The 25,682-nt window shown below is 40.0% G+C and overlaps 2 protein-coding genes across 3 annotated transcripts; one reads left to right on the top strand and one right to left on the bottom strand.

Moving 5' to 3' along the window:
- The first annotated feature begins 5,863 nt into the window (after positions 1-5,863).
- plg (plasminogen) lies at positions 5,864-20,584 on the top strand. The gene is made up of 19 exons (XM_061900854.1): positions 5,864-6,028; positions 10,917-11,052; positions 11,139-11,245; positions 12,023-12,137; positions 12,200-12,339; positions 12,401-12,521; positions 12,609-12,727; positions 12,810-12,972; positions 13,075-13,199; positions 13,276-13,435; positions 13,502-13,689; positions 13,757-13,905; positions 15,770-15,863; positions 15,945-16,059; positions 16,536-16,610; positions 16,699-16,839; positions 19,667-19,773; positions 19,960-20,105; positions 20,183-20,584. The coding sequence occupies exons 1-19, from the start codon at positions 5,980-5,982 to the stop codon at positions 20,342-20,344; spliced, it is 2,412 nt and encodes an 803-aa protein (XP_061756838.1). The 5' UTR covers positions 5,864-5,979; the 3' UTR covers positions 20,345-20,584.
- slc22a2 (solute carrier family 22 member 2) lies at positions 20,436-25,466 on the bottom strand. Of its 2 annotated transcripts, none has more exons than XM_061900855.1 (11): positions 25,024-25,466; positions 24,708-24,811; positions 24,493-24,647; positions 24,249-24,417; positions 21,721-21,835; positions 21,544-21,647; positions 21,258-21,472; positions 21,079-21,187; positions 20,901-21,013; positions 20,734-20,833; positions 20,436-20,672 (listed from the first exon to the last, which is right to left on the bottom strand). In XM_061900855.1, exons 1-11 carry the CDS (start codon positions 25,420-25,422, stop codon positions 20,576-20,578), a joined length of 1,680 nt encoding a protein of 559 aa, XP_061756839.1. In that variant the 5' UTR covers positions 25,423-25,466; the 3' UTR covers positions 20,436-20,575. The 2 variants fall into 2 exon arrangements, with proteins under 2 accessions (XP_061756839.1, XP_061756840.1); XM_061900856.1 differs by having other exon boundaries at positions 24,249-24,348.
- Between the last annotated feature and the right edge of the window lie 216 nt (positions 25,467-25,682).

The following is a 25,682-nucleotide window of genomic DNA, read 5'->3' as shown; positions in this document are numbered from 1 at the left end:
GATACAAAAATAGTCTGCATTGTCCAAAGTCTCCCTCATACCTGGGTGGATGTGGTATGCTGGGCTCCCGGGTAAGAAAACCCGATGTCGAGGACGTGGGGTTAGAAGGAGCTGCTGGTTGAGCAGCTTCAGAGTTTGGGAGCGGGCGAGGGACAAACATGCTAGTATGCATCTCTTGCACAAGTGTGGTCAGGTTTAACAAAGCTTGTTCATGCTCACTTATGCGCTGGCCAGGAGCCCTGAGGGCCAGCTGAATCTGATCATCTGCGGGTTCCATAATGACTCGGCTACTCTTTCACAGTTCAATTAGCAGTGGAACAGAGGAACCCAAGGATCCAGATGGAATTGAGAGTAAATTGTTCTTTACTTCACAAAAAGGAAAGTAAATACAACAATAATCCAAAACTTGAATGTAACAAAAAGCGACGATGCGAAAAAGGGGAACACAAAAAGGCACCGTGATAAAAATAACTAAAGCTAAACTACGAACTAACTAAAACTCGGGTCGAAGTTGCAAGACGTGCAAACTACAAGGTACATACCACGCTGGATGGCACATGGAATAGTCAAGCAGGTATTAGGCAAAAATACAAGGAGTCTTCATCCAAACACAGTCAAGGAGTGGAATAGCTGAGTGCCATCCTGCTGGCCAGGTGCTGCTAAAATAGTGCTGGTGTAAGTAGCTACAGCTGTGCACGTCTTGCAGCTCCGCCCACAGGAAACACAGGAACTCTGAGGAAGACCAAACGTAAGAGACAAGTCTGCTGCACCAACAAGGGAAACTGAGCTTACTAACCACAAGATGGCAGCAGGTGGTGACATATATGTATGTATATATGTATGTATTAGGGCTGGGCGATATGGCCTTTTTTAATATCTCAATATTTTAAGGCCATATCGCGACACACGATATATATCTCGATATTTTGCCTGAGCCTGGAATTAACACTTGATACATATAATCACAGCAGTATGATGATTCTGTGTGTCTACATTAAAACATTCTTGTTCATACTGCATTCATACTGTATGTGCTCATTTTAAACTTTCATGCAGAGAAGAAAATTACAACTACCGTAAGTCAATTGACCAAAACCGGATTTTTTAAAACAGTTTTCAAGCAGTGGCACAAACATTCATGTAATTTCCAAAACTGTAAGTGCAAGATTGTCAGAGACATTTTAAAATAAGCTATTAGTGCACTTTTATGCATGATGTCACTAAGATGAGGTATCAAAACAACACTATATTAAAGTGCATTTTTTGTACAGAACGTCACTACAATAGTTTAAAACAAATAAAGCGCACTTTTGTGCATGATGTCAGACAAGATATTTCAGTAAGTGTCAAAAATGAGCTGCATAATAGGAAATCAAATAGTGTATGTCCTTAGCAATGTGGTAGTTTACTGCGGACATTATCTCCTTTTGTTGTTGATTGTTTTTTTCACACGGTATTGATCCGGAAATGTTTGCCTCGGCATTTTGTTGACACTCTTCATTCTCTAGCGGGTGACTTTTCAAATGATGCTACAAATTAGCAGTGCTGCTACTTTTGGTAGCAACTCTTGTGCCCCACACTTGACAAATTGAAGTTTTCTATTAGACATATTCCCGCTTGAAGCCGAACCACCGCCAGACGATGGACTCCCTGCTGTTTTTCTTGGGAATTAATTCTTCATTCATTTGTTACCAGATTCGCACCTTCTTTCTCTCGTATTGCCACTCGCACGGCTTCGGTAGCATCACAGTCTGCTACCTCTCTGCTCCGCGAGGGCGTATGCGTATATGACGTATGACGTGACAGTATGTGATGTATGTAAGAAGGTGCGCTTGTCTGTGAGAAGGAGACACAAGAAGGAGGGGGATGAGCCTGTAGTGTAATGCCCGCTGCTAAAAGCAACTGCGTGAAAACGTATTCTCGAATACTACCATATAGTCATTTTCTATATCGCACAGAGACAAACCCGCGACATATCGCCCAGCCCTAGTATGTATATACTGTATGTATATATGTATGTATGTATGTATGTATGTATATATATATATATATATATATATATATATATATATATATATATATATATATATATATATATATATATATGTCAGTATATACAGTATTATGTATGTATATATGTGTATATATGTATGTATATGTATGTGTGTGTAAATATGTGTGTGTGTGTGTGTATATGTATATGAATATATTAGGGCTGGGCAATATATCGATATACACAATATATCGTGGGTTTGTCTCTGTGCGATATAGAAAATGACTATATCGTAATATTCGGGTATACGTTCTCACGCAGTTGCTTTTAGCTGCGGGCATTACACTACAGAATCTTCTCACTCTTTTCTGTTTCTCCTTCTCACAGACAAGCAGGCGCACAAACTTACACACGTCACATACTGCCATGTCATACGTCACATACGTATACGCCGTCGCCCAGCAAACTGGGTAACGTTAGCTGTGATGCTAACGTAGCCGTACGAGTCGTAATACGAGAGAAAGAAGGTGCGGAACAAAACATAATTGTTCTAAAAAGTGCCTTATGTTGTTGTAATTTACGTACAAGCTTCTGCTATCAAAATGAATATATGACCATTTGTAATAACACCTAATGTTGCTATTATATTGGTCATCTGCATTATAAAAACAATTAATGATGTGGGAGCAAAAAATGGTATCTGGATCTATATCATTTCCAAAATCCTGGTTTTTGTGATCTTTATTGCAAAGTTTTTCAGTTCCATATTTTTTTGTTCAACAATCTTTAATGGTGTTTCAATAATCTCTATAAGTGTAGGTGGATGCATTCCTAAATCTAGGTCTTCTTGTTTGGTGGTCCCTTGGAACATAGTAGTGTTGGTGTTGAATTTATGTGTTTGTTTTCCGCCAGACTCCATTATCTTTGTTGTCGTGGAAGCAGTGTCAACTTTAATATTTTTCCACATTCTTGATGTCATGGACAACATGCTTCTGGACCTCCATTCAGCATGATTTAGATTTTACAGTTGAGGCTACAAAGTTCTCTGAATTTTTCCCTGCTTTCTCAAGTTGTGTGCTTTCTTGGTGATTTTCATGTACACATTTGTTCCCTTCAGCTTTTTTCCCTGTTTTAGCAGTGCCATTTTAGATTTTCTGTTTATGAGTTTCATGAGGAGGACTGGAGTGGTGGTGTTGTTTCTTCCATTCAGTGGAATGTATGTTTCAATGGTATTAATGTTGATTTCAATATCTTTAGATTGCAGAAAGTTGACAACTTGCTGTTCTGCTGAGACAATGTCCATGTCATCTAATTCGCCTCCTTTATTTACAGCTTTCACATAGGATCTTGGTTTGATTTGGTGTCCTGTCACAATGATACCATTAATTTGTTTATCCTGATCCATTTCATCTAATATTCCTCAACATCTTTTCTCGTTTCACTGCAATAACATATTCTTGAAAAATCCTCCTTTCTTTGCGCATTTTCTGGAAGTCTTTTCTTATGTTGATATTCTGATTGTGCAGACTTTCTATATTTTCCTGCAGACTTCTCAGATCTTCTTTGTATTCTGTTGTTGCTTTTCTCTGATCTTGTTTAAGTTATCTTATTGCTCTTTCCAGGCTACTTTGTGTTCTATTCTTGCTCTTTCTATGTCATGGACTGTTTTTTTTTAAGCATCACGTCTTGATTCTCATCATGTCCTGTATCCAACATCCAATTTTGTATCAGCTCTCTAACGGCAGTTTCTTCTTTAGCGAAACTTTTAACTTGTTTATTTCAACAATTGTGTACCATGCGCCGTTCAGAGATCAATTTAATGTGTCAGCCGGTCAACTTTAAAACGGGCGCACTTTAAAACAGCTGCAAAACCGCCGTAGCTTTTGGTTGCTAGGCAACTGCTTTGACTTGCGGTCGGGGCCCGTTAGCTTGAGACTCTTCCAACTCGCCTTATTTCAGCGTATTCAGTTCTTCTCAACGGGCCAAAATCTGTTTGAAGATGCCAGGTAACTCTCCTGTGGCGGTGATAACAAATCAGTGGTCAGAAATCTGCAAACTTATCAAAAACCCCTGTAGCAAAAGCAGAGCCTTTTTCTTTGCGTCCTCTCCCATTTACAGGAAGTGACGCATGTAGATACACACGTACAAAAAATATACGTACATTAAGTGATCAACTGCACTTTTGTGTCTTGAAAAGTGCTTTATAAATTAAATGTATTTGTTATAAATACTCTGTTGCATATGTATATATATGTATGTGCGTATATATATTTGCATCTATATATGTATGTATGTGTGTATGTATGTATGTATGTATATATATATATATATATATATATATATATATATATATATATATAAATACATATATATATATATATATATATATATATATATATATATATATATATATATATGTATCTATATGTTTCATAGATGAATACGTAGTGTATGTATTTACATATAGATACATATTATTAGGACCCAAAATGGGATGTTTGTCATTTTTAATTATAGAAATAAAACAAGTCTCCACTAACGATTGTTCATTGTAGTAATTTCATTCCAAAAATAATAAAAGCTATATATTGTGTTATTGGCATAACAAATATACACAAACATAGAAAACCAGAGTGGTCAAAAAATATTTTTCAAGATGTGCTATGAAGGTCACCACAATATTAAGATGTCTTAATGCCACTGTACACAGCATCCTCCATAGGCCAACACAGGAATTACACTTAGTTCCACAGCTCATCAGAAATTATTGATAAGATTGTTCTGACAAACTTACTTTATCCACATATTTAGGTTAAATGTTTTTGTGCTATGCGTCACATGACATCAGTGACTTATTGGTCACCAGTGATAGCAACAGATCGTTGTTTGCGTCTCGATGGGATCAAAGATAAGACAAGACAGTACTTTTGTAAACAAACATCTTTTACACTTAAAGCCATCATTATTTGTCCAATTAACAACATTTATTTAATAAGATATTATTTTGGCAGGAATATGACGAAATAGCTTTTTTGAAAATGATTCATACAAAATGTAACAGGAATACAACCTTCTTGCACCATTTTGAAAGGTAACTTCCGGCATAATCTAGAATTGTCTAATCAACTACAATTTTGAGCATGCTTGTTTTAGATTTCTAAGAGTAAAAAACAGTTGTTCGCTCTCTTCTTTGCGTCATTTCCAGCCTGACAAAAATCAAAAATTCTACCTCTGCCTAATATTTGTAGAGGCTATGATTCATTTACATACATTTAATTATTTATTATGCAAATGTTCTCCTTTGTTTTTGCTCTATTTGGTTCGTCACATGTAGAGGTCGCTAATATGAGCTTGAATGAAATAACTCAATATATGTCGTTATAACTGTTGAATTTTGGTGACATCTTGTGAAGTCGTTCATTGGTGGACATGCAGCGGTTTTGTAATCATGTTTGTGAACGAGGACGTTGGTCCCTTTTGGCGCTGAACATTAACTACGCGTATCGATCGTCTTCTTGATCTACAGTACATCAAATAGTGTTCTACCACGTCATAGAGTTCAGATCAATTATAGATTGTGATTCAAGCACTCTTGATGAATGTCTGGTGCAGAATGACTTCATTGATTAGATAGCCCTGATTGGAGAGGTCACACCAAAGAAGATGGGGGGTCAAAGGTCACATGTAGAAGTAGACACTGTACTTCTAAAGTTTCCTGGATTCTTTCTTGCTTTGGAAGAAGGGTGATCTTTACAGAAAACATAACAAACAGAAAACAATATTGGCTGTTTGGGTTTTTTTTTTTTTTTAAAGGGAGAAATAAGTGTTGCCAAATGTGCTTTTTGACCCTGTGTCACTCTTTTTGTTGAGCCAATGATTGACTAGCACCAAGTTGTCCTATTTGACCTGTGGCGCGCTGCGAAGACCCCACTATAGGAGCCTCTGCACTCAGCTTGGCCGTGAGCTGCTAGCATCAGGACCTGAACATGGACCTGTACCCTGCAGCTTTCCTCCTGGCAGCGCTCGCCTGCGCCGGTAAGACAACTCCGCCTTCCTTGTCCCGACACACTTTCATATTTACGCGACAAAAATTTGGCTTAGGAACAAAAATCAACAGGCTTGGTTCTTTGAAAATGTTCACCTTTTCGGGAAAGCGCTACATGATTTGTTGACCATCTCCACTGGACTCAGAATCATCCTGATAAGGATGTGACTTTACAATGTGAATTTGTTACAGGTTACATTTTTAAAGAAGAAATAAAGTTGACAAATTACGCAATTTTTCTAACAGAATAATCACACTTTTTAGACGTGATTATTCATGATCAATTTTGTAATTGCGTGATTTAAATTTACTCCGATCATTTGCGGTCAAAATAAATTGTAGGTGATAAATCTGCATATATACACGATTAATGTTATCATTTTTTTAAACTTAATGAGATTTAATAATATTTGATACCTCTTTGAATTTGACAGCCCTGAAAAACATGTGTTTAAAAAGTAATTAATGGTCTGGTTGTGATAATTAATAGCAAAAAATTAGTGACTACCTAAAACATGACCATTTTACACTCGCAACTAGCAGGGGGCAGCATATTTCCTTAGCGAGGGGATCTTATTTTTGTGTACACAGAAAAAAATAAAAAAATGTTGGCCAGAATTCAAGTCAGTTATGGTGGCTAGGACACACACACATACATACATACATACATACATACATACATACATACATACATACATACATACATACATATATATATATATATATATATCACACACACACATCGATCATCTATCCATTTTCTACCGCGTGTCCCTTTTGGGGTCGCTGGAGCATATATATATATATATATATATATATATATATATATATATATATATATATATATATATATATCTATGTGTATAAAGATATGTAAATGTGTATATGTATATATACATATATACTGTACATGTATATACATATATATGTATATATATCTATATATATACATATATATACTGTACATATATATGTATATATATCTATATATGTATATATGTAAATATATGTATGTATAAATGTGTATATATATACAGCATGTACATATATGTATATGTATGTATGTATCTATATATATATATATATATATATATATATATATATATATATATGTGTGTGTGTATATATACAGTGGGGCAAAAAAGTATTTAGTCAGCCACCAATGGTGCAAGTTCACCCATTTAAAATGATGAAAGAGGTCTGTAATTTTCATCATAGGTACACTTCAACTGTGAGAGACAGAATGTGAAAAAAAAATCCAGGAATTCTCATTGTAGGAATTGGTCAACCATTCAAAGCTCTCACTGATGAAAGGAGGTTTTGGCTCAAAATCTCACGATACATGGCCCCATTCATTCTTTCCTTAACACGGATCAATCGTCCTGTCCCCTTAGCAGAAAAACAGATCCAAAGCATGATGTTTCCACCCCCATGTGTCACAGTAGTTATGGTGTTCTTGGGATGCAACTCAGTATTCTTCTTCCTCCAAACACGACGATTTGAGTTTATACCAAAAAGTTATGTTTTTGTTTCATCTGACCACATGACATTCTCCCATGTGCTCTCTGGCAAACTTCAGACAGGCCTGGACATGCACTAGCTTAAGCAGGGGGACACGTCTGGCACTGCAGGATATGATTCCCTGTCGGCGTAGTGTGATACTGATGGTAACCTTTGTTACTTTGGTCCCAGCTCTCTGCAGGTCATTCACCAGGTGCCCCCGTGTGGTTCTGGGATTTTTGCTCACCGTTCTCATGATCATTTTGACCCCACGGGATGAGATCTTGCGTGGAGCCCCAGATCGAGGGAGATTATCAGTGGTCTTGAATGTCTTCCATTTTCTGATAATTGCTCCCACAGTTCATTTTTTCACACCAAGCTGCTTGCCTATTGTAGATTCACTCTTCTCAGTCTAGTGCAGTTCTACAATAATTTTCCTGGTGTCCTTTGACAGCTCTTTGGTCTTGGCCATAGTGGAGTTTGGAGTCCGACTGTTTGAGGCTGTGGACAGGTGTCTTTTATACAGATAATGAGGTCAAACAAGTGTCATTAATACAGGTAACGAGTGGAGGACAGAAGAGCTTCTTAAAGAAGAAGTTACAGGTATGTGAGAGCCAGAGATCTTCCTTGTTTGAAGTGACCAAATACTTATTTTCCACAATAAATTACAAATAAATTATTCAAAATTCCTACAATGTGAATTCCTGGATTTTTTTTCACATTCTGTCTCTCACAGTTGAAGTGTACCTATGATGAAAATTACAGACCTCTGTCATCATTTTAAGTGGGAGAACTTGCACAAACGGTGGCTGACTAAATACTGTTTTGCCCCACCGCATGTTTATATATGTGTATATAGATATGTGTACATATATATGTATATATATATATATATATATATATATATATATATATATATATATATATGTGTATATATGTATGTATATATATGTATGTATATATATATATATATATATATTTGTATATATATATGTATGTGTATGTATGTATATAATAATAAATAATAAATGGCTTGTACTTGTATAGCGCTTTTCTACCTTCAAGGTACTCAAAGCGCTTTGACACTACTTCCACATTTACCCATTCACACACTGATGGAGGGAGCTGCCAAGCAAGGCGCTAACCAGCACCCATCAGGAGCAAGGTTGAAGTGTCTTGCTCAAGGACACAACGGACGTGACGAGGTTGGTACTAGGTGGGGATTGAACCAGGGACCCTCGGGTTGTGCACGGCCACTCTCCCACTGCGCCACGCCGTCCCCATATATAGCATATACATATGTATATGTATATATACGTATATATGGACATATATATGTGTTTATATGTATATGTATATATATGTGTATATGTAATATATATATATGTTTATACATACGTATATATATATATGTATATGCACATGTATACGCATATATACGTATGAATATATATATATATATATATATATATATATATATATTATACATATACAAACCCCGTTTCCATATGAGTTGGGAAATTGTGCTAGATGTAAATATAAATGGAATACAATGATTTGCAAATCAGATTCAACACTTATTCAGTTGAATATGCTACAAACACAACATATTTGATGTTCAAACAGATAAACATTTTTTTTGTTGCAAATAATAACTTTAGAATTTGATGCAAGCAACACATGACAAAAAAGTTGGGAAAGGTTGCAATAAATACTGATAAAGTTGAGGAATGCTCATCAAAAACTTATATGAAACGTCCCATAGGTGTGCAGACTAATTGGGAACAAGTGGGTGCCATGATTGGGTATAAAAGCAGCTTCCATGAAATGCTAAGTAATCCACAAACAAGGATGGGGTGAGGGTCACCACTTTGTAAGCAAATTGTCAAACAGTTTTAGAACAACATTTCTCAACGAGCTATTGCAAGGAATTTAGGGATTTTACAATCTACGGTCCGTAAAATCATCAAAAAGTTCAGAGAAACTTGAGAAATCACTGCATGTAAGCTATGATATTACGGACCTTTGAACCCTCAGGCAGTACTGCATTAAAAACCGACATCAGTGTGTAAATGATATCACCACATGGGCTCAGGAACACTTCATAAAACCACTGTCAGTAACTACAGTTGGTCGCTACATCTGTAAGTGCAAGTTAAAACTCTATTATGCAAAACAAAACCCATTTATCTACAACACCCTGAAACGCCGCCGGTTTGGCTGGGCCCGAGCTCACCTAAGAGTGACTGATGCAAAGTGGAAAGGTGTTCTGTGGTCTGACGAGTCCAAATTTCAAATTATATTTGGAAACAGAGGATGTGGTGTCCTCCAGAACAAAGAGGAAAATAACCATTCGGATTGTTATAGGCGCAAAGTTCAAAAGCCAGCATCTGTGATGGTATGGGGGTGCATTAGTGCCCAAGGCATGGGTAACTTACACATCTGTGAAGGCCCCATTAATGCTGAATGGTCCATACAGGTTTTGGAGCAACATATGTTGTCATCCAAGCAACGTTATCATGGACGCCCCTGCTTATTTCAGCAAGACAATGCCAAGCCGCGTGTTATAACAGCGTGGCTTCGTAGTAAAAGAGTGCGGGTACTTTCCTGTCCCGCCTGCAGTCCAGACCTGTCTCCTGTCGAAAATGTGTGCCGCATTATGAAGCGTAAAATACGACAGCGGACTGTTGATTGACTGAAGCTCTAAATAAAACAAGAAAATGGGAAAGTATTCCACTTTCAAAGCTTCAACAATTAGTTTCCTCAGTTCCCAAACGTTACCAAAAAGGTTTATTTTGGTTTCATCTGACCACATGACATACTCCCAATCCTCTGCTGTATCACCCATGTATCCATTTTGGTATAAACTCAACTCGTCGTGTTTGGAGGAAGAAGAATACTGAGTTGCATCCCAAGAACACCACACCTACTGTGAAGCATGGCGGTGGAAACATCATGCTTTGGGGCTGTTTTTCTGCTAGGAGACAGGACGATTGATCCGTGTTAAGGAAAGAATGAATGGGGCCATGCATCGTGAGATTTTGAGCCAAAACCTCCTTTCATCAGTGAGAGCTTTGAATGGTTGACCAATTCCTACAATGTGAATTCCTGGATTTTTTTCACATTCTGTCTCTCACAGTTGAAGTTGAAATTACAGACCTCTGGCATCATTTTAAGTGGGAGAACTTGCACAATCGGTAGCTGACTAAATACTTTTTTGCCCCACTGTATGTATATGTATATAATATATATATATATATATATATATATATATATATATATATATATATATATATATATATATAAAATGTTGTATTTTCCATAAATTTCTTTTAAAACGCCATTGCTTTGAAATAAAGTATTATTTGTGTTTTCCAGTGTGTGGCACAGACATGGGAAGCTACACCAAAACCGAGGGGGCGTGGCTCATCTCCCTAAATAAGCATCAGTACTCCACTAACACGGCGGATGAGTGTGCCGCCAAATGTGATGCTGAAACTGGCTTCACGTGCAGGTATCCTTTTTCACCTTGTAATAAATTATATACTTATGACATATTGTAAATATGCTTAAGTTAAAGGTTGTGAAATTCTCTCCAAGGGCCTTTATGTACGTAGAGAAGGATCAAGAATGTTGGACAGCAGGAGCAAACTCCAAAATAGAGACTGTTCTTCGCAGATCCAGTGCAGCTTTATATGAAAAAGGAGGCAAGTGGTCACTTTGTACCTTTTCAGTTACGAATGTTAAGTCGTAATTAATACAGAGCAGTGAATTAATCGCTGCATATCACATATAAAAAGTGCTTAATTATCTTAAGTGTTGAGCTCAAATTAACCTGTCGGGGAGGTGATTGAAATATGCTTTTTTGCCTAACAACAAACACCCCAATTATGTTGATCGGTTGTCAGCTGGACGTTTTTAGAATAAGTACAAGGCACACCAAAAAGCAAAAAAATTATCCCTAATAAGGGGGGGGGAAAAAAAGATGTACTTTTCTAATAGCAACGTGTCTCGTGGAGGAAAGTCGAATTTTCGTTGCCTTATTTTGATTGTTTGTTTTGTTAATATTCTTGGAAATAAGTTATGTTGAAATAACCTTTTAAAAAAAACTTTTTTATTTTTTTCATAATAAAAATGAAAAAATAGTGTTGTAATTTTAGTAAAAAAAATACATATTTTGGGCAGAGAAGTAATCATTTTAGGAGAAAAGTTTGCATTTTTTTAAAACTCTTAAATACAAAAAAAATTACAATGCTTTGAGAAATTATTTTACAAAGTATTTTTTAAATCACTTTTCTCTTTCTAAATGCATCTTTAAAAAAAAGCAAAAAAAAGTATTTTTTGTTGCAACTTTTTTTTTTTCAAAAAATGTTTTGAAAAATGTTTTAGCTTTTTTTGATTTTACTTTTAGAATGGCCTTAATCGTCCTACATGTTTGATGAGTTTTCCTGTAATGTTTTTTTTTCCCCTTTCTTGTTTTCCAGATTACCTCCTGGAGTGTGTGAAAGGCATTGGGAAGGACTACAGAGGAACAAAAGCCAGAACAAAGTCAGGAAAGGAGTGTCAGCGTTGGGAAGCTAAATTCCCCCACAGGCCCAAGTAAGTAGAGGTGAGGTCAAATGATGTGTTTCATCATGGCTGTAATTCTTGTCACCGTCCAGCATCACGCCAGAAAGCCATCCGCTAGCCGACCTGGAGTCCAACTTCTGCAGAAACCCCGATGGGGACAGCGGGGGTCCCTGGTGCTACACCACTGACGCAAACACCCGCTGGGAGCACTGCGCAGTGCCCAGCTGCACAGGTAGAGGCTCTCCACGTCTTGTGCACGTCATCACGAATAACGCCCTCTTGTGTCCTGGCAGAGGAGTGCATCCACTGCAGCGGCGAGGACTACAGAGGGAAGGTCACCACCACCGAGAGCGGTTACACCTGCCAGCGCTGGGACTCGCAGAAACCTCACAACCACGGCTACATTCCCAGCGCGTGAGACCTCATACACTCCCTTTTTTAAATACATAGATGACACAGCACATTTATGATCTCCATGGCAATCAATCGACATTATTTTAGGCTTCCAGGGAAGTATCTAGAAGAGAACTACTGCAGGAATCCAGACGGAGACCCTCGGCCGTGGTGCTTCACGACCAGCCCCACCAAGCGATGGGAGATCTGCTCCATCCCTCGCTGCAGTAAGCCCCGCCTCCTATCAATCAAAAGCATGTAAGACAAGCATTTTTGCAGAAAATACACCTTTTTAAATGTCCTGCTTAGCGTCAGAACCTCCCACCGTCGTCCCAGAGATGACATGCGCCACCGGCGAAGGCAGCGCCTACCGAGGCACCATTGCTGTGACCGAATCTGGCAAAACGTGTCAAAGTTGGTCAGCTCAAACGCCGCACAAACACAACCGCACACCTGACAACTACCCCTGCAGGTTAGCGTCATTGTAGAACTTTCTGCTATATGTCATCTCCTAATTGCACCACAATGCACCCAGTGGGCAAAATTACTCTTATACGTATTTCTTTTTAAACAGAGGTCTAGATGCCAACTATTGCCGTAACCCAGACAGTGAGAGGAAGCCGTGGTGTTACACCACTGACTCTGAAACCCGCTGGGAGTATTGCAGTGTGCCAACATGTGGGGACGGACCTGGACCAGGTACTGACGAGATCAGGAAGACTACAGCAAACATCTTGTAAGACAACTTGATGATGGGGTGTTGTCGCCCCTGCAGACGAGCCTGTGATCCCTTCGGACGAAGATGACTGCTATGTGGACAACGGCTCAAGTTACCGAGGGGTCACGTCAGAAACTATCCGTGGGAAGAAATGTCAGGCCTGGAGCTCCATGAGTCCACATGCCCACGCCAAGACGCCAGAACACTTCCCCACAGCGTCAGTCACCTACAGCCTTCAAAGGGGTCTTGTGTGTCACTTCTTGATTGTCTTCTCTTCCAACAGCGACCTCCAGAGGAATCTGTGCAGAAACCCCGATGGAGACCGAGCTCCCTGGTGCTACACCACTGATCCTTTAGTTCGCTGGGAGTACTGCAACATAGACAAATGTTCCAGTAAACCCCAAGGAGGCACACCCACCACTGAACCAACTACACCTGACAAACCTACCAGCGAGTCTCCCACCCAGAAAGGTAAACCCATCTCTTCTTCTTGACGAGGCAGCTTTAAATCTTATCCACTTTCTGCTCTTCCAAAAAGACTGCAAGGTGGGCAATGGTGCCACTTACAGAGGGCAGACTTCCATCACCATATTGGGTGTCACTTGCCAAGATTGGAGTGCTCAGACGCCCCACAAACACAACAGCTTCACCCCTGAAACGCACCCTGACAAGGGCTTGGAGGGCAATGTGAGTAGTTTTGGAATCTTTGGGTGCATGTTAGGGCCAAGTGTAGTTTTTCTAATAGAGTGGCTCAAACTACACAGCAAATAAAGCCATACACCTTATTGGTTGAACAACAAGGGCTACCATCAGGCTACCATATTTTTCAAAACATAGGGCTTTCAGATTATAAGGTGCACAGCCGATGAGCAAGTCTGTTTTTATACAAAAAGGCGCACAGAATTGTAAGGCGCATGAAAGGGGTCATATTATGTTTTTTTCTACATTTAAAACATTTCCTTGTGGTCTACATAACATGCAAAGGTGGTGCTTTGGTCAAAATGTTGCATAGATTATGTCTTAAAGACCATCTTCAAGCCGCTTTATAACGGTCTCTTCACTATGTGCTGTTTTGTGGGCGGTCTTATTTATATGGCTCCACTTCGACTGCGTCTTCTCCCCATCATCTTTTTTGTACCAGTAGTTTTTAGTGCTTCCATTGAGATTCCACTGACATATATGTTGGAACAAGAAGATAGAGAAAAAGAATAAACTTATTGAGCACATCGTCGGACTACAACGGCAGACCCGCGCAAAGCACTTTGGGTAAACCTTTACCATATATGGATAATCCACCAAACCTCCTTTGAACAGGCGTCAGTTTACAGGCCACACATACTGTATCTCTAATGTATGACTGGTCACACTTATCATTACAACATGTACTAAATAAAATTGATTTGAGGTCGGTAAGCATAACCAGAATTCATACGTATATTAGGCGCACCATGTTATTAGGCACACTCATCATTTTTTGAGAAAATGAAAGGATTTTAATAGCGCTTTATGGTGCAAAAATATGGTAAGCTCAAGTGGTCAGAGGCATACTTGGTGACTTACTGTCCACAAGTCAATGATCATGTGTCTAAAGGTTACAGTGGACCCTTGATTCACGAAGCCCTTTATTTGAGAACCTTTAGATCAAGCCAAATATGCCAATGTGTGCGAACCATGTCTCTTTACGATCACTTCATTCAGCCGCCTGCAGGCAAAAAGCAGGGCGAGACATTGTTGAGAAAGTGGAGCCCTCCACTTTACTTGCTGCATAGGAAGAGTCGTATAACACTCCAGCACGTCTGCCTTTCTTTTGTTTTTTCCATTTTGCTAACGCAATAAGAGTCCCAAAAACTCAACAGACTAGTCTGGAAAAAAGGAACGAAACGCTGTGGAGTAAATTAAGAGTAATTGTATTAATGGCGCTCACAAGCATGACTACAGCATTACATGTTTTAATTGTAATGAAGCTGTTTTTTGCTGGAAAAAGATGCCAGAGCAGACTTGTATCACAGCGGAGGAAAAGACACTATCCCTCCTCGTTCTAGCCCGCCTCCTCACCCTTCAAAATCATCAAAATGGCCCATTCCTATATTGGTGTATTTCACTTTTTAAAATGTTTATTAGTGTTGTTATAGTTTAGGATTGTTTGTGAGAGGGCACCAAATAGCATACAGCACATTGTAGTTGTTGTTTTGACTTATTAAATAGAAAGTTGATCATCATGTTCTTATGTTTGTTTGATAGACAGTACTGTATAGCACTTTATGTTGTGTTCAACATGTACAAACTTTCACTAAAATTTCCACAATATTTGTCAAGGCTGCAAACTCATGTTTAGATTGTTTCTTGTGGGAAACTGCTTCACTAAACAAACTTTTCGATTTAAGAACCATGTTCAAAAACCAATTGTGTGTACATCGAGGTTTTACTGTATCCAACTTTGAGGATATCTGAACATATGCATGACCACAACCCACAGGGTGCGCCACAATTGTCACAAGGAAAAAAAAAACATGAGTGTTTTAACCATTTGCTGCTGTGTGTTCTTCACCAGAGCTGCAGAAACCCAGATAGCGATGTGAACGGACCGTGGTGCTACACCACAGACCGAAACAAGAAATGGGATTTTTGTCAGATCCCCGACTGCGGTATGTGAAAACATTGTGTCCCTATGGTTCACACTAGCTGCTTTTGAATGCCTCCTTTAACCTCTCACCTCCTCTTTGTAGCGGGCCTGTCTTGCGGGACACCCGTGGTCAAACCCAAGCGCTGTTTTGGCCGCATCGTGGGGGGCTGCGTGGCCAAAGCGCACTCGTGGCCGTGGCAGATCAGCCTCCGCACCAAGTGAGTACCACATAACGGCAGTGATGAAACCTAAAATTCATCTTAATCATACCTTTGTTCATCCATCTGTAGTATGATGCTTAGTGATAGGCAGAACAATTAAACTATTAACAACTGGATGGCAGGTGGTACACAATTGGTATTTGCTTGTTGCCATTCATACAACACTTCTGTTTGCTGGTGTGCTGTAAGAGTTTTTTATTGTAAAATCTGAGCGTTCTACAGAAAAAGGACAACCTTAGTAGTCAAACACAATCACTTCCTGGATGGTTCAACTTCTGATTTCTCTGTTGCTGTCTCAATATGTGCAAAAAGCGTACAGTTAAAGTCATTGTCATGTAAGTGCAAAACAAAGTGTTGTCCTCTCTGGCTTATCACTTTGAGTGCATGTGAGGATTTTATGTTCTATGAGGATTTTTAGCTAGTATGTCCTAAATGAAAAGAGACATTTTGAAGATATATTCTAACTCTTCCAGTACGGGTACTCACTTCTGTGGAGGAACTTTGATTGAGCCCCGGTGGGTGCTGACGGCTGCACACTGCCTGGAGAGGTCAGAATGTGTTACTATGACAACACTCATGAAGCAGACACACACATACATGTCAAATTGGCTCCAACGTGTTCGAAATGTGCTGCAGGTCCAAGCGGCCCTCGGCCTACATGATCATTCTGGGCGTGCACACAGAGAGAGCCCAAGAGGCGTCCAAACAGATGAGGGGGCTGGAGAAACTGGTGCTGGAACCCAACGGGGCCGACATTGCACTGCTGAAATTGGACAGGTCAGTTGTGAACAAGTGTTAGTTGTAAGTAGGGATGGGTGATATGGCCTAAGTTCTGTATTGCGATAAATATTGCAGCCTTCTGTGATAACGATATATACAGTGGGGCAAAAAAGTATTTAGTCAGCCACCTATTGTGCAAGTTCTTCCACTTAAAATGATGACAGAGGTCTGTAATTTTCATCATAGGTACACTTTAACTGTGAGAGACAGAATGTGAAAAAATAATCCAGGAATTCAAATTGTAGGAATTTCAAAGAATGTATTTGTAAATTATGGTGGAAAATAAGTATTTGGTCAACCATTCAAAGCTCTCACTGATGGAAGGAGGTTTTGGCTCAAAATCTCACGATACATGGCTCCATTCATTCTTTCCTTAACACGGATCAATCGTCCTGTCCCCTTAGCAGAAAAACAGCCCCAAAGCATGATGTTTCCACCCCCATGCTTCACAGTAGGTATGGTGTTCTTGGGATGCAACTCAGTATTCTTCTTCCTCCAAACACGACGACTTGAGTTTATACCAAAACGGATACATGGCTGGTACAACAGAGGATTGGGAGAATGTCATGTGGTCTGATGAAACCAAAATAAACCTTTTTGGTATAAACTCAAATCGTCGTGTTTGGAGGAAGAAGAATACTGAGTTGCATCCCAAGAACACCATACCTACTGTGAAGAATGGGGGTGGAAGCATCATGCTTCTGGGCTGTTTTTCTGCTAAGGGGACAGGACGATTGATCCGTGTTAAGGAAAGAATGAATGGGGCCATGTATCGTGAGATTTTGAGCCAAAACCTCCTTCCATCAGTGAGAGCTTTGAATGGTTGACCAAATACTTATTTTCCACCATAATTTACAAATACATTCTTTAAAATTCCTACAATGTGAATTCCTGGATTTTTTTTCACACTCTGTCTCTCACAGTTGAAGTCTACCTATGATGAAAATTACAGACCTCTGTCATCATTTTAAGTGGGAGAACTTGCACAATCGGTAGCTGACTAAATACTTTTTTGCCCCACAGTATTGTATACAAATGAGAATAGAGTAAAAACATTTTAAAACAGGTTACCAAGGCTCATAATTCAGCTGATGATGTATGCGGTAACATATTACGTCATTTCCAGTTGTAATATTTTCTAAAAACTACTATTAATCTACTTGTTAATATCTGGTTTATTTCTGTTGTAACATGTAAATATATATATATATATATATATATATATACATATCAAATGTATTAAGCACTCAGTAAGTTTTGGGTGATAACAGAAATGCAGGTATTGATCTAATACAAAGTCGTTACAAGGGCAGATTTGGTCATCATGAGGCTGATAGTTAAATTTTTTAAGATCATTGGATGATTACATTTTTGATAACAAATATAATCAGCCAAAAAGACAGGATAGTGATGTAACAATATCAATTACATGTTTATATTATTTCCCACTATTGGCTCTGATTTAAATCTTTTGTTTTTATCTCCCTTAAAGCTCTCCTATGTCCAGGGACATATTTCCTGAGTTTGTAAACAATAACAAAAGCAAATGAAAACTATATTAATTATTATATGTTCGATGTGGCCCTTGGGACGTGCCACCATTGAATCGGCCATTTAAACTGATACTATACTTGGTATTGTTACTGTTGATATTTGTATTGAGCCGACCATCTGAAGTTTGAATTAGTGTGATTATGTAACCAAAAGGGGTCAAAGTTTTTTTCTCCACAATCACCGGCATTTCAGTGACACTCATGTTCGCCAATCAGAATTGTTGAGCCTCACGTTTCTTCCTAATTTCAATAGGGGAGAAAAAAAGTCTTACCCTGTGCATCACTCTCAGCACCTGCACACATTTATTTAACAGTAGAATTGACTGAACGCAGTGAGCCTTCTTTTCCGTTATCCACAATCTCTGTCTCTGTGAGACCGTACACACAGGAAGCACAGACAGAGAGCCTTGCAGCTCGCCAGTGAGGAGTTCCGCGAAGTAACAAAACTTAGTAGGAAAACAATCTGATTATTACAAAGCCAAATGTGGGAATATTTCAGCTTCAAATTGGATGGGCGATATGAGCTTATCAACACGGACAAACAAGCGAAAATGCAGTGATCACGTGACGGCAACAAACAAAAAGACGCTGTCTAACCTCCATTTTTCCAACTGCGAAAAATATGGACTTGAAGATGCCCAAAAATGTGTCTGTTTTATTTTTTGTTTATTTACCTTCCAAGAACAGTACAATGGTAAACAATTATAAAGTAATGAGTAATAGCAAAGTATATCCTATTAAATTGTTACTTGCATTATGATTACATTATAAACATTGTATATATTTTATCGATTATTTCTTCAGTTGAAAAGCATGATTTAGACAAAAGCTCTGAGTCTGTCTGCATAAACATTGCATATTGTTTATCACCTCTAGACAAGAATGTGTTGATTGACAGTCTAATAATAGCATGTCTTCATTCACTGGTTATTTTTAGTTTTGTGCATTTATATGTATTAGGTATAAAAATCCCAAATCAAATCGCAATTAGAGAGAAAAATTGCAATATATGTTTTTTCTCAAAATTGTTCAGCCGTAGTATATCATTGATATCGCACAACCCGAATAGTAAGCATTAAAACTTCAGTATTGTGTGAATGTTGTTTATCTGTGTTGGCCCTGCGATGAGGTGGCGACTTGTCCAGGGTGTACCGTGCCTCCTGCCCAAATGCAGCTGAGATAAGCTCCAGCACCCTTTGCGACCTTGAAAGGGACAAGTGGTAGAAAATGGATAGAGGATGGATGGTAAAGTGTGCTGTTGTGTGTTTCAGGCCTGCAATTATTAATGACAAAGTCCTGCCAGCTTGTCTACCGGAGAATGATTACATCGTGCCCAGTGGGGCCGAGTGCTACGTCACAGGATGGGGTGAAACTAAAGGTACACTACACACCACATTCTGAGTCAGCTGTTGTGGGGGGACAGAAATTAAGTTTACCCAACTTGAAAGGACTCAACGTAAGACTTTGACGTGTACATGCTAGCTTCTTTGGCTACGTGACATGACGGTTAACATACCTTTTAGCAGTGAGGGTAGGGAGTAGTGACTGTTGTCCTGTGTCTTAGGTACGGGAGGAGAAGGCATTCTCAAGGAGACGGGCTTCCCTGTCATCGAGAACAAAGTTTGCAATCGTCCGTCGTACCTTAACGGCAGAGTGAAAGACCACGAGATGTGCGCCGGAAACATTGCTGGAGGCACGGACAGCTGCCAGGTCCCAAACCCCTCTCAATGTACTTGATGGGTAGTAACAGTCGATATTACTCATCCTGTCCTATTGTGTCCCTGCAGGGTGACAGCGGCGGTCCTCTGGTGTGTAAATCCAACAACAAGTTTATACTGCAGGGCGTCACGTCCTGGGGTTTGGGATGTGCCAACCCAATGAAGCCTGGCGTCTATGCTCGAGTGTCAAAATTTGTGGACTGGATTGAGCGAACCATCAATGCCAATTAAAAAGAAAAACTGATGTTGAAGGGAGGACCTACAGTTGAATTTGCCTTGTAAGTAAGCAGAGTTATTTGTTCAATCACAACTGTCCACGGGCCCAAATAGAACACTCTTTATTCAACTATTGATGGTCACTAATTACAATAAAAACAAGATTTTAATCAATTAAACCTTAGTGTGGAGGCCATCAAAAGAACGAATGGAGGTGACAGAACAGGAATAAATACTTGGAGGATTTCAAACGCTTGCTGGGTTTTGGTTACTTGAAATGTTGGCGTCGGGGGCAAGGAGCGTGGTCAACTGCTGGTTCTTCTGCATGGCTTTTAGCTTCACCCTAAACACAAAAGAGTGAGTACACACCAACAACAAGACATGCTCCACTTCTTGTCGCTCACTTGTCAGGGAACTCGATGTCATCAATGGTGTCGGGCAGTGGGACGCCTCGTGTTTCCGGGAGCAGCAAGACTAACGCGCCGGCCAGAAAAGCCAGAATGCCTGAACAATAAACAACAACATGAGCTACTTTTCACAGCAACCAAAAACTGAATGTGCTGTGACGCACCAAAAATGATGAGGGGTAGTTCCAGCCAGATGGTGGCCAGCCGGTAAAGGAGGAAAGGAGAAGCGATGCCGCCAATGTCGCACAGTGTGGAGCACGCGGACACACCCAGGTTCCTGGTGTCATTCAACACATTCTCACACGTCCTCCAAAGTAGACAATCGTGATGCTGAGGCTTTACCTGACGAACGTCGGGTAGAGTTCCGTGTTGACAAAGACGACCATCTCAAACGTCATGGTGATGGCCAGTCGGCCGACGCAGGCCACTGCCATCTTCAACCAGGGCACGCCTGCGACGACGAGAGGAACCTTAAAAGCATCCAAACATCTGAAATGAATAAAGAACAGTGGTGTCCTCACTGTCTGGAAGGAAAGCGGTGATGAAGCAAGCGGTTCCAGCCACTATGTTGGCGGCAGCAAAGGGCAAGCGGCGGCCAACACGGTCGATGGTGAAGAGGATGAGCAAAGCAGCGGGAAACTCCATGAGAGCGGAGATGAGGAAGCTAATGTAGACATTTCCGCCCATAATGCCCAGTCGCATGATCAGACCCTGGTAGACCACTGCACTGGTAAACCTGGAAGCAACACAGCTGGACTTAATCAAATTTCACTAACAACTTCTAAAATTTTACCAGCATCAACAGACCAGTTAAAGCTGAGGATGAAGGTGTGCTTCCTCATTTTGGGCGTTCTGATCAAGTCCATGAAGGAGGCAGTGGCAGAAGGATCAGCGTTTTCATCAGTTAAAGTCTACAAAGTCCACATTGAAGAGAACCTTTCTAAGAAATTCTGGTGTGCAGGATTCATGTGTTTGTAATGCTACCTCAATGTTCTTGGACAAAGTCCTCTTGTTCTCCTTGGCCATGGCCTCAGTGATTGCCACAGCTTGGGACTTCTTGTTCTGGGACAGCAGCCATCTTGGAGACTCCGGAATGAACCTGTCGGTGATGTAAGTTAGTAGCATGCGTGCCACTTATCCCAAGTACGTAAAGGAGTATTGTGGTAGTGTATACACACCAGCTATGTAGTTAAGTAGAGTAAACTTAGTAGTAAATTGTATGCTTAGCTTTTTCAGTAACAGCACTGTTGCTACTAAATGAAAAAAAAAATAGTAGCACAGAACATTTTTAGTAGTAATATGAAATTACTTATACATCACAATTGTATTTACACTCAAACAACGTACATGTGTGCACTCATACATATAAACACAATGCCATCATAAGGTCTACTGTAAAGCTCAAACACAGAACATCCCTAAACTGTCACTAACATGAGTGTTGGGCAATATGGAGCAAAACTCCTATTCTGATATAGTTTGGCCCATAAACTAACCCATAAATGTAAATATCCGTTGACGTAACCAAATATCTCCACCATGCCTTAATTTTAAATTCCCGGGACTGAAGGGGATCCCAAATACACAAAAACAGTAAGTAACAAGTAAAAAAAGTAGGTTTTGCATAATATGATCCCAGCTTAGGAAAAAGGAAAATACCTTGGAATTAATATAAGAAAAGTCAAATGTAGTCTCCAATCTTCTTTAAAAAAACATTTAGCTACGCTCAATTCTTCAGCTAACAAAAACACAAAATGAAAAAATGTGAAAAAAGTGAACTGGTTTAAGAGGACATCAGCAGTAACATGAAAATAATTGACCTTATATGGTGTTTATATAGGTGAACATAATTATAAAACATACAAAGTTTTTAGCCAGCAACACTAACCTGTCAGCTGCTTCATTAAGCTGTATGACAGGCTGTGTTCTGAAATTTACTTTTAAAAAGTCTTTAATTGTAGTTACTTTACCATAATGTAATTGAATTACTAACATAATTAATGTTTAATAAATTCATTTAATTACAAGGGAAAGTAATTAATGTGTTACTTAAAAAATAAACTTCAGACATCTGGGACAATGCAGTTAAGATTCATATAAAGTATTCATATCAGAGCAGTGTGTGTGCCTTTAAATGGTAGTGGATGGTATTCCTGGGATTAAAGGCCTCACCTTTTGTCCTCCAAACATATTGCTGGGTATTGTGGCCACATTTTAGTTTCATCTTACAACACATGGACTAAGATAAGACCTTCTGGAGGAAAGTTCTCTGGTCAGATGAAACAAAAATTTAGCTGATTGGCTACAATACCCAGCAATATGTTTGGAGGAGAAAAAGTGAGGCCTTTAATTCCAGGAACCCCACCCCTACCGTCAGGCATGGTAATGGTAGTATTATGCTCAGGGCCTGTTTTGCTGCCAATGGAACTGGTGCTTTACAGAGAGTAAATGGGACAATGAAAAATGACTTCCAAATTCTTCATAACAACCTAAAATCATCAGGCCGGAAGATGGGTCTTGGGCGCAGTTGGATGTTCCAACAGGACAATGATCCCAAACACACATCAAAAGGCTTCCCAAAGTCCTGACTTAAACGTGTGGACAATGCTGAAGAAACAAGTCCATGTCAGAAAACCAACACATTTAGCTAAACTGCATCAAGTTTGTCAAGAGGAGTGGTCATAATTTCTACCAGAAGCTTGTGGATTTCTACCAAAAGCGCCTTATTGCAGTAAAACTTGCCAAGGGACATGTAACCAAATATTAACATTGCTGTATGTATACTATTGACCCAGCAGATTTGCTCACATTTTCAGTAGATTACATTCATAAAAGAACCAAACTTCGAGAATGTTTTTTGTGACCAATAAGTATGTGCTCCAAAAACATTAGAGCTGTAGAAATTAATGGAAACTCAAGACAGCCATGACATTATGTTCTTTACAAGTGTATGTAAACTTTTGACCATGACTGTATATTTAGATGCACTCACACTCACCAACATACACAATGTCTACAAAGTGTGCATTGTTTTACTAAAATAGGGTGATAAAACCAATTATTCATGTTTACATTGTTTTCTAATGGGGAACTATGCTTCACTATATAAACCTTCTGATTCATGAACTATGTTGAGGAACCAATTAAGTTTGTGAATCGAGGTTTCACTGTAGTACTTAGTTGGTAGTATGTACGCACTACTAAACTACTGCTGTGGAATAATAGTACCATGTAGTAATAAGACATTGTACACACTGATGTGGAATAGTATCATAAAGTATGAATGCACTACTAAACCACTGCTGTGGAACTATAATAGTGCAATGTAGTTATGTATGTACTATTAAAAAAAACACCAACTTCCTGTATGTGGCATAGCACTACAAAGATAGTCTGTATGTACAACTAAACTACCGTTGCAGAGTAGTAGTAGTAACTTAGTACCAGTAGTACGTAGAATATCTGTACCGTTATCGTATTGTAAATGTAAATACAAACAAGATGTGTCTCACCAGTAGTAGCTGATGTACAGGATGTAGGGCACAGTGATGACGACCTGCAGCCATCGCCAGTCAGTGATGAAGTAGGCCAGCAGGGGAAGCACCAGGAGACCTACACTGAAGAACATTTGGTAAACAACGCCCACTGTGCGCCTGTACTCCACACCCACGATCTCTGTGACTGGACGGGGGGGGGAGCGAGACCATATCAGCGTATGTCAACAGGACATGGAGAGACGAGAAAAGAGTAACCCACTCAGCACGTATCCCGCCATCCAGCCTCCCTTCACGCCAAAGCCAAACAGCATCCTGAAAATCAACATGGACACGTAGTTGGGCGCCACAGCCACCAGGATCCCCGCGATCCCGTTGAACACGTTGGACATCAGGAAGCTTAACCTCCTGCCAAACCTGTGCACAAAAGCTTCGCATCAGATGCGACCTGCACGCGTCCGTACATCAGGTTCTTACCTGTCGGCCAGGTAACCGATGGTAATGCTGCCCAGCAGGAAGCCAATGTTGAGCATGGCCTGGAACATGTCCACGAACCAAGCATCAGAGCACACCAAGCCAAACTAGGATAAAAGGTAAGAATGTCCATGACATCACACGACAACCAGCTGTAACAAAATACATCCAAGAACTCTCTAGTACTACAAATAACTATCACTACTACTATTATACTGTAATAGTACTGTATTATTCTCTTTTATGGACAGCCAATAAGATTCAAGCTAAGGAAAAGTTCAAAACTGTCACATATATTCCAGTTTAAAAGTAGGCATACCTCCGTGACGAAGGACTGCCTCCCCTCATAGTCGTACTCCCAGCCACTCTTGCAGGGCGTTGTGGGTGTGCTGCTCAGGTCCATCCTTGGAGCGTCGCAGGTGAGCGTGGCGTTCCAGTCCACGTCGTACTGCTCGCAGCTGTTGTACTGCAGCACACCGGACACGTTGACCAGCGGCGCCATCACACTTCGGCCATCGGCCAAGCTCCAGCCGCACGTTTGCCTCCATTGCTGGACGGCGTCGTCACGGCACCAGTGGTCTGGGGTAAAACCCTGGAAGACGATGCCCACGTACACGCCGGCCCAGGGCATGGACACCAAGCACAGCAGGGCGAAAATGCGCCTCTGGCTGCGGCCGAACTTCCCGGCTTCCTCCAAGATGTCGTCAAACGAGGTCATGGCGGCGGCAGTGATGAGCACAGAGTGGCAGCAGGCCGGGTCCTCTTCATTTTTAACCGGACGGTTTAGACCAAAGGTCAGCGGGCTGTGCAGCAGAGCGTTACGCCATACTCACCTCATTAACATAAACACGGAGCACAGACACGTGCACTGAGTGTTCATCTGAAGTCCACCAATATGAAGGTTCTCAGAGCCAACCTGGAAGTTTTGCGTTATTAATGAAATCTAGCCAGCAGCCTCCTTGCACAACACAAATGAGC

The sequence above is a fragment of the Nerophis ophidion genome, linkage group LG05, assembly GCF_033978795.1.
Source record: "Nerophis ophidion isolate RoL-2023_Sa linkage group LG05, RoL_Noph_v1.0, whole genome shotgun sequence".
Classification (NCBI taxonomy): Eukaryota; Metazoa; Chordata; class Actinopteri; order Syngnathiformes; family Syngnathidae; genus Nerophis; species Nerophis ophidion.
This window is presented reverse-complemented; position numbering and strand designations above follow the sequence as displayed.

Excerpts from the sequence above, each read along its gene's own strand:
- plg (XM_061900854.1), top strand. The coding sequence starts at position 5,980 with ATGGACCTGTACCCTGCAGCTTTCCTCCTGGCAGCGCTCGCCTGCGCC. Across the intron at positions 12,728-12,809 it reads CTGCTCCATCCCTCGCTGCA|CGTCAGAACCTCCCACCGTC; the intron begins GTAAGCCCCGCC and ends TGTCCTGCTTAG. Across the intron at positions 16,840-19,666 it reads GCACTGCTGAAATTGGACAG|GCCTGCAATTATTAATGACA; the intron begins GTCAGTTGTGAA and ends TGTGTGTTTCAG.
- slc22a2 (XM_061900855.1), bottom strand. The coding sequence starts at position 25,422 with ATGACCTCGTTTGACGACATCTTGGAGGAAGCCGGGAAGTTCGGCCGC. Across the intron at positions 21,473-21,543 it reads TTCATCCTCAGCTTTAACTG|GTTTACCAGTGCAGTGGTCT; the intron begins GTCTGTTGATGC and ends TGTTGCTTCCAG. Across the intron at positions 21,188-21,257 it reads CACCGCTTTCCTTCCAGACA|GCGTGCCCTGGTTGAAGATG; the intron begins GTGAGGACACCA and ends TCGTCGTCGCAG.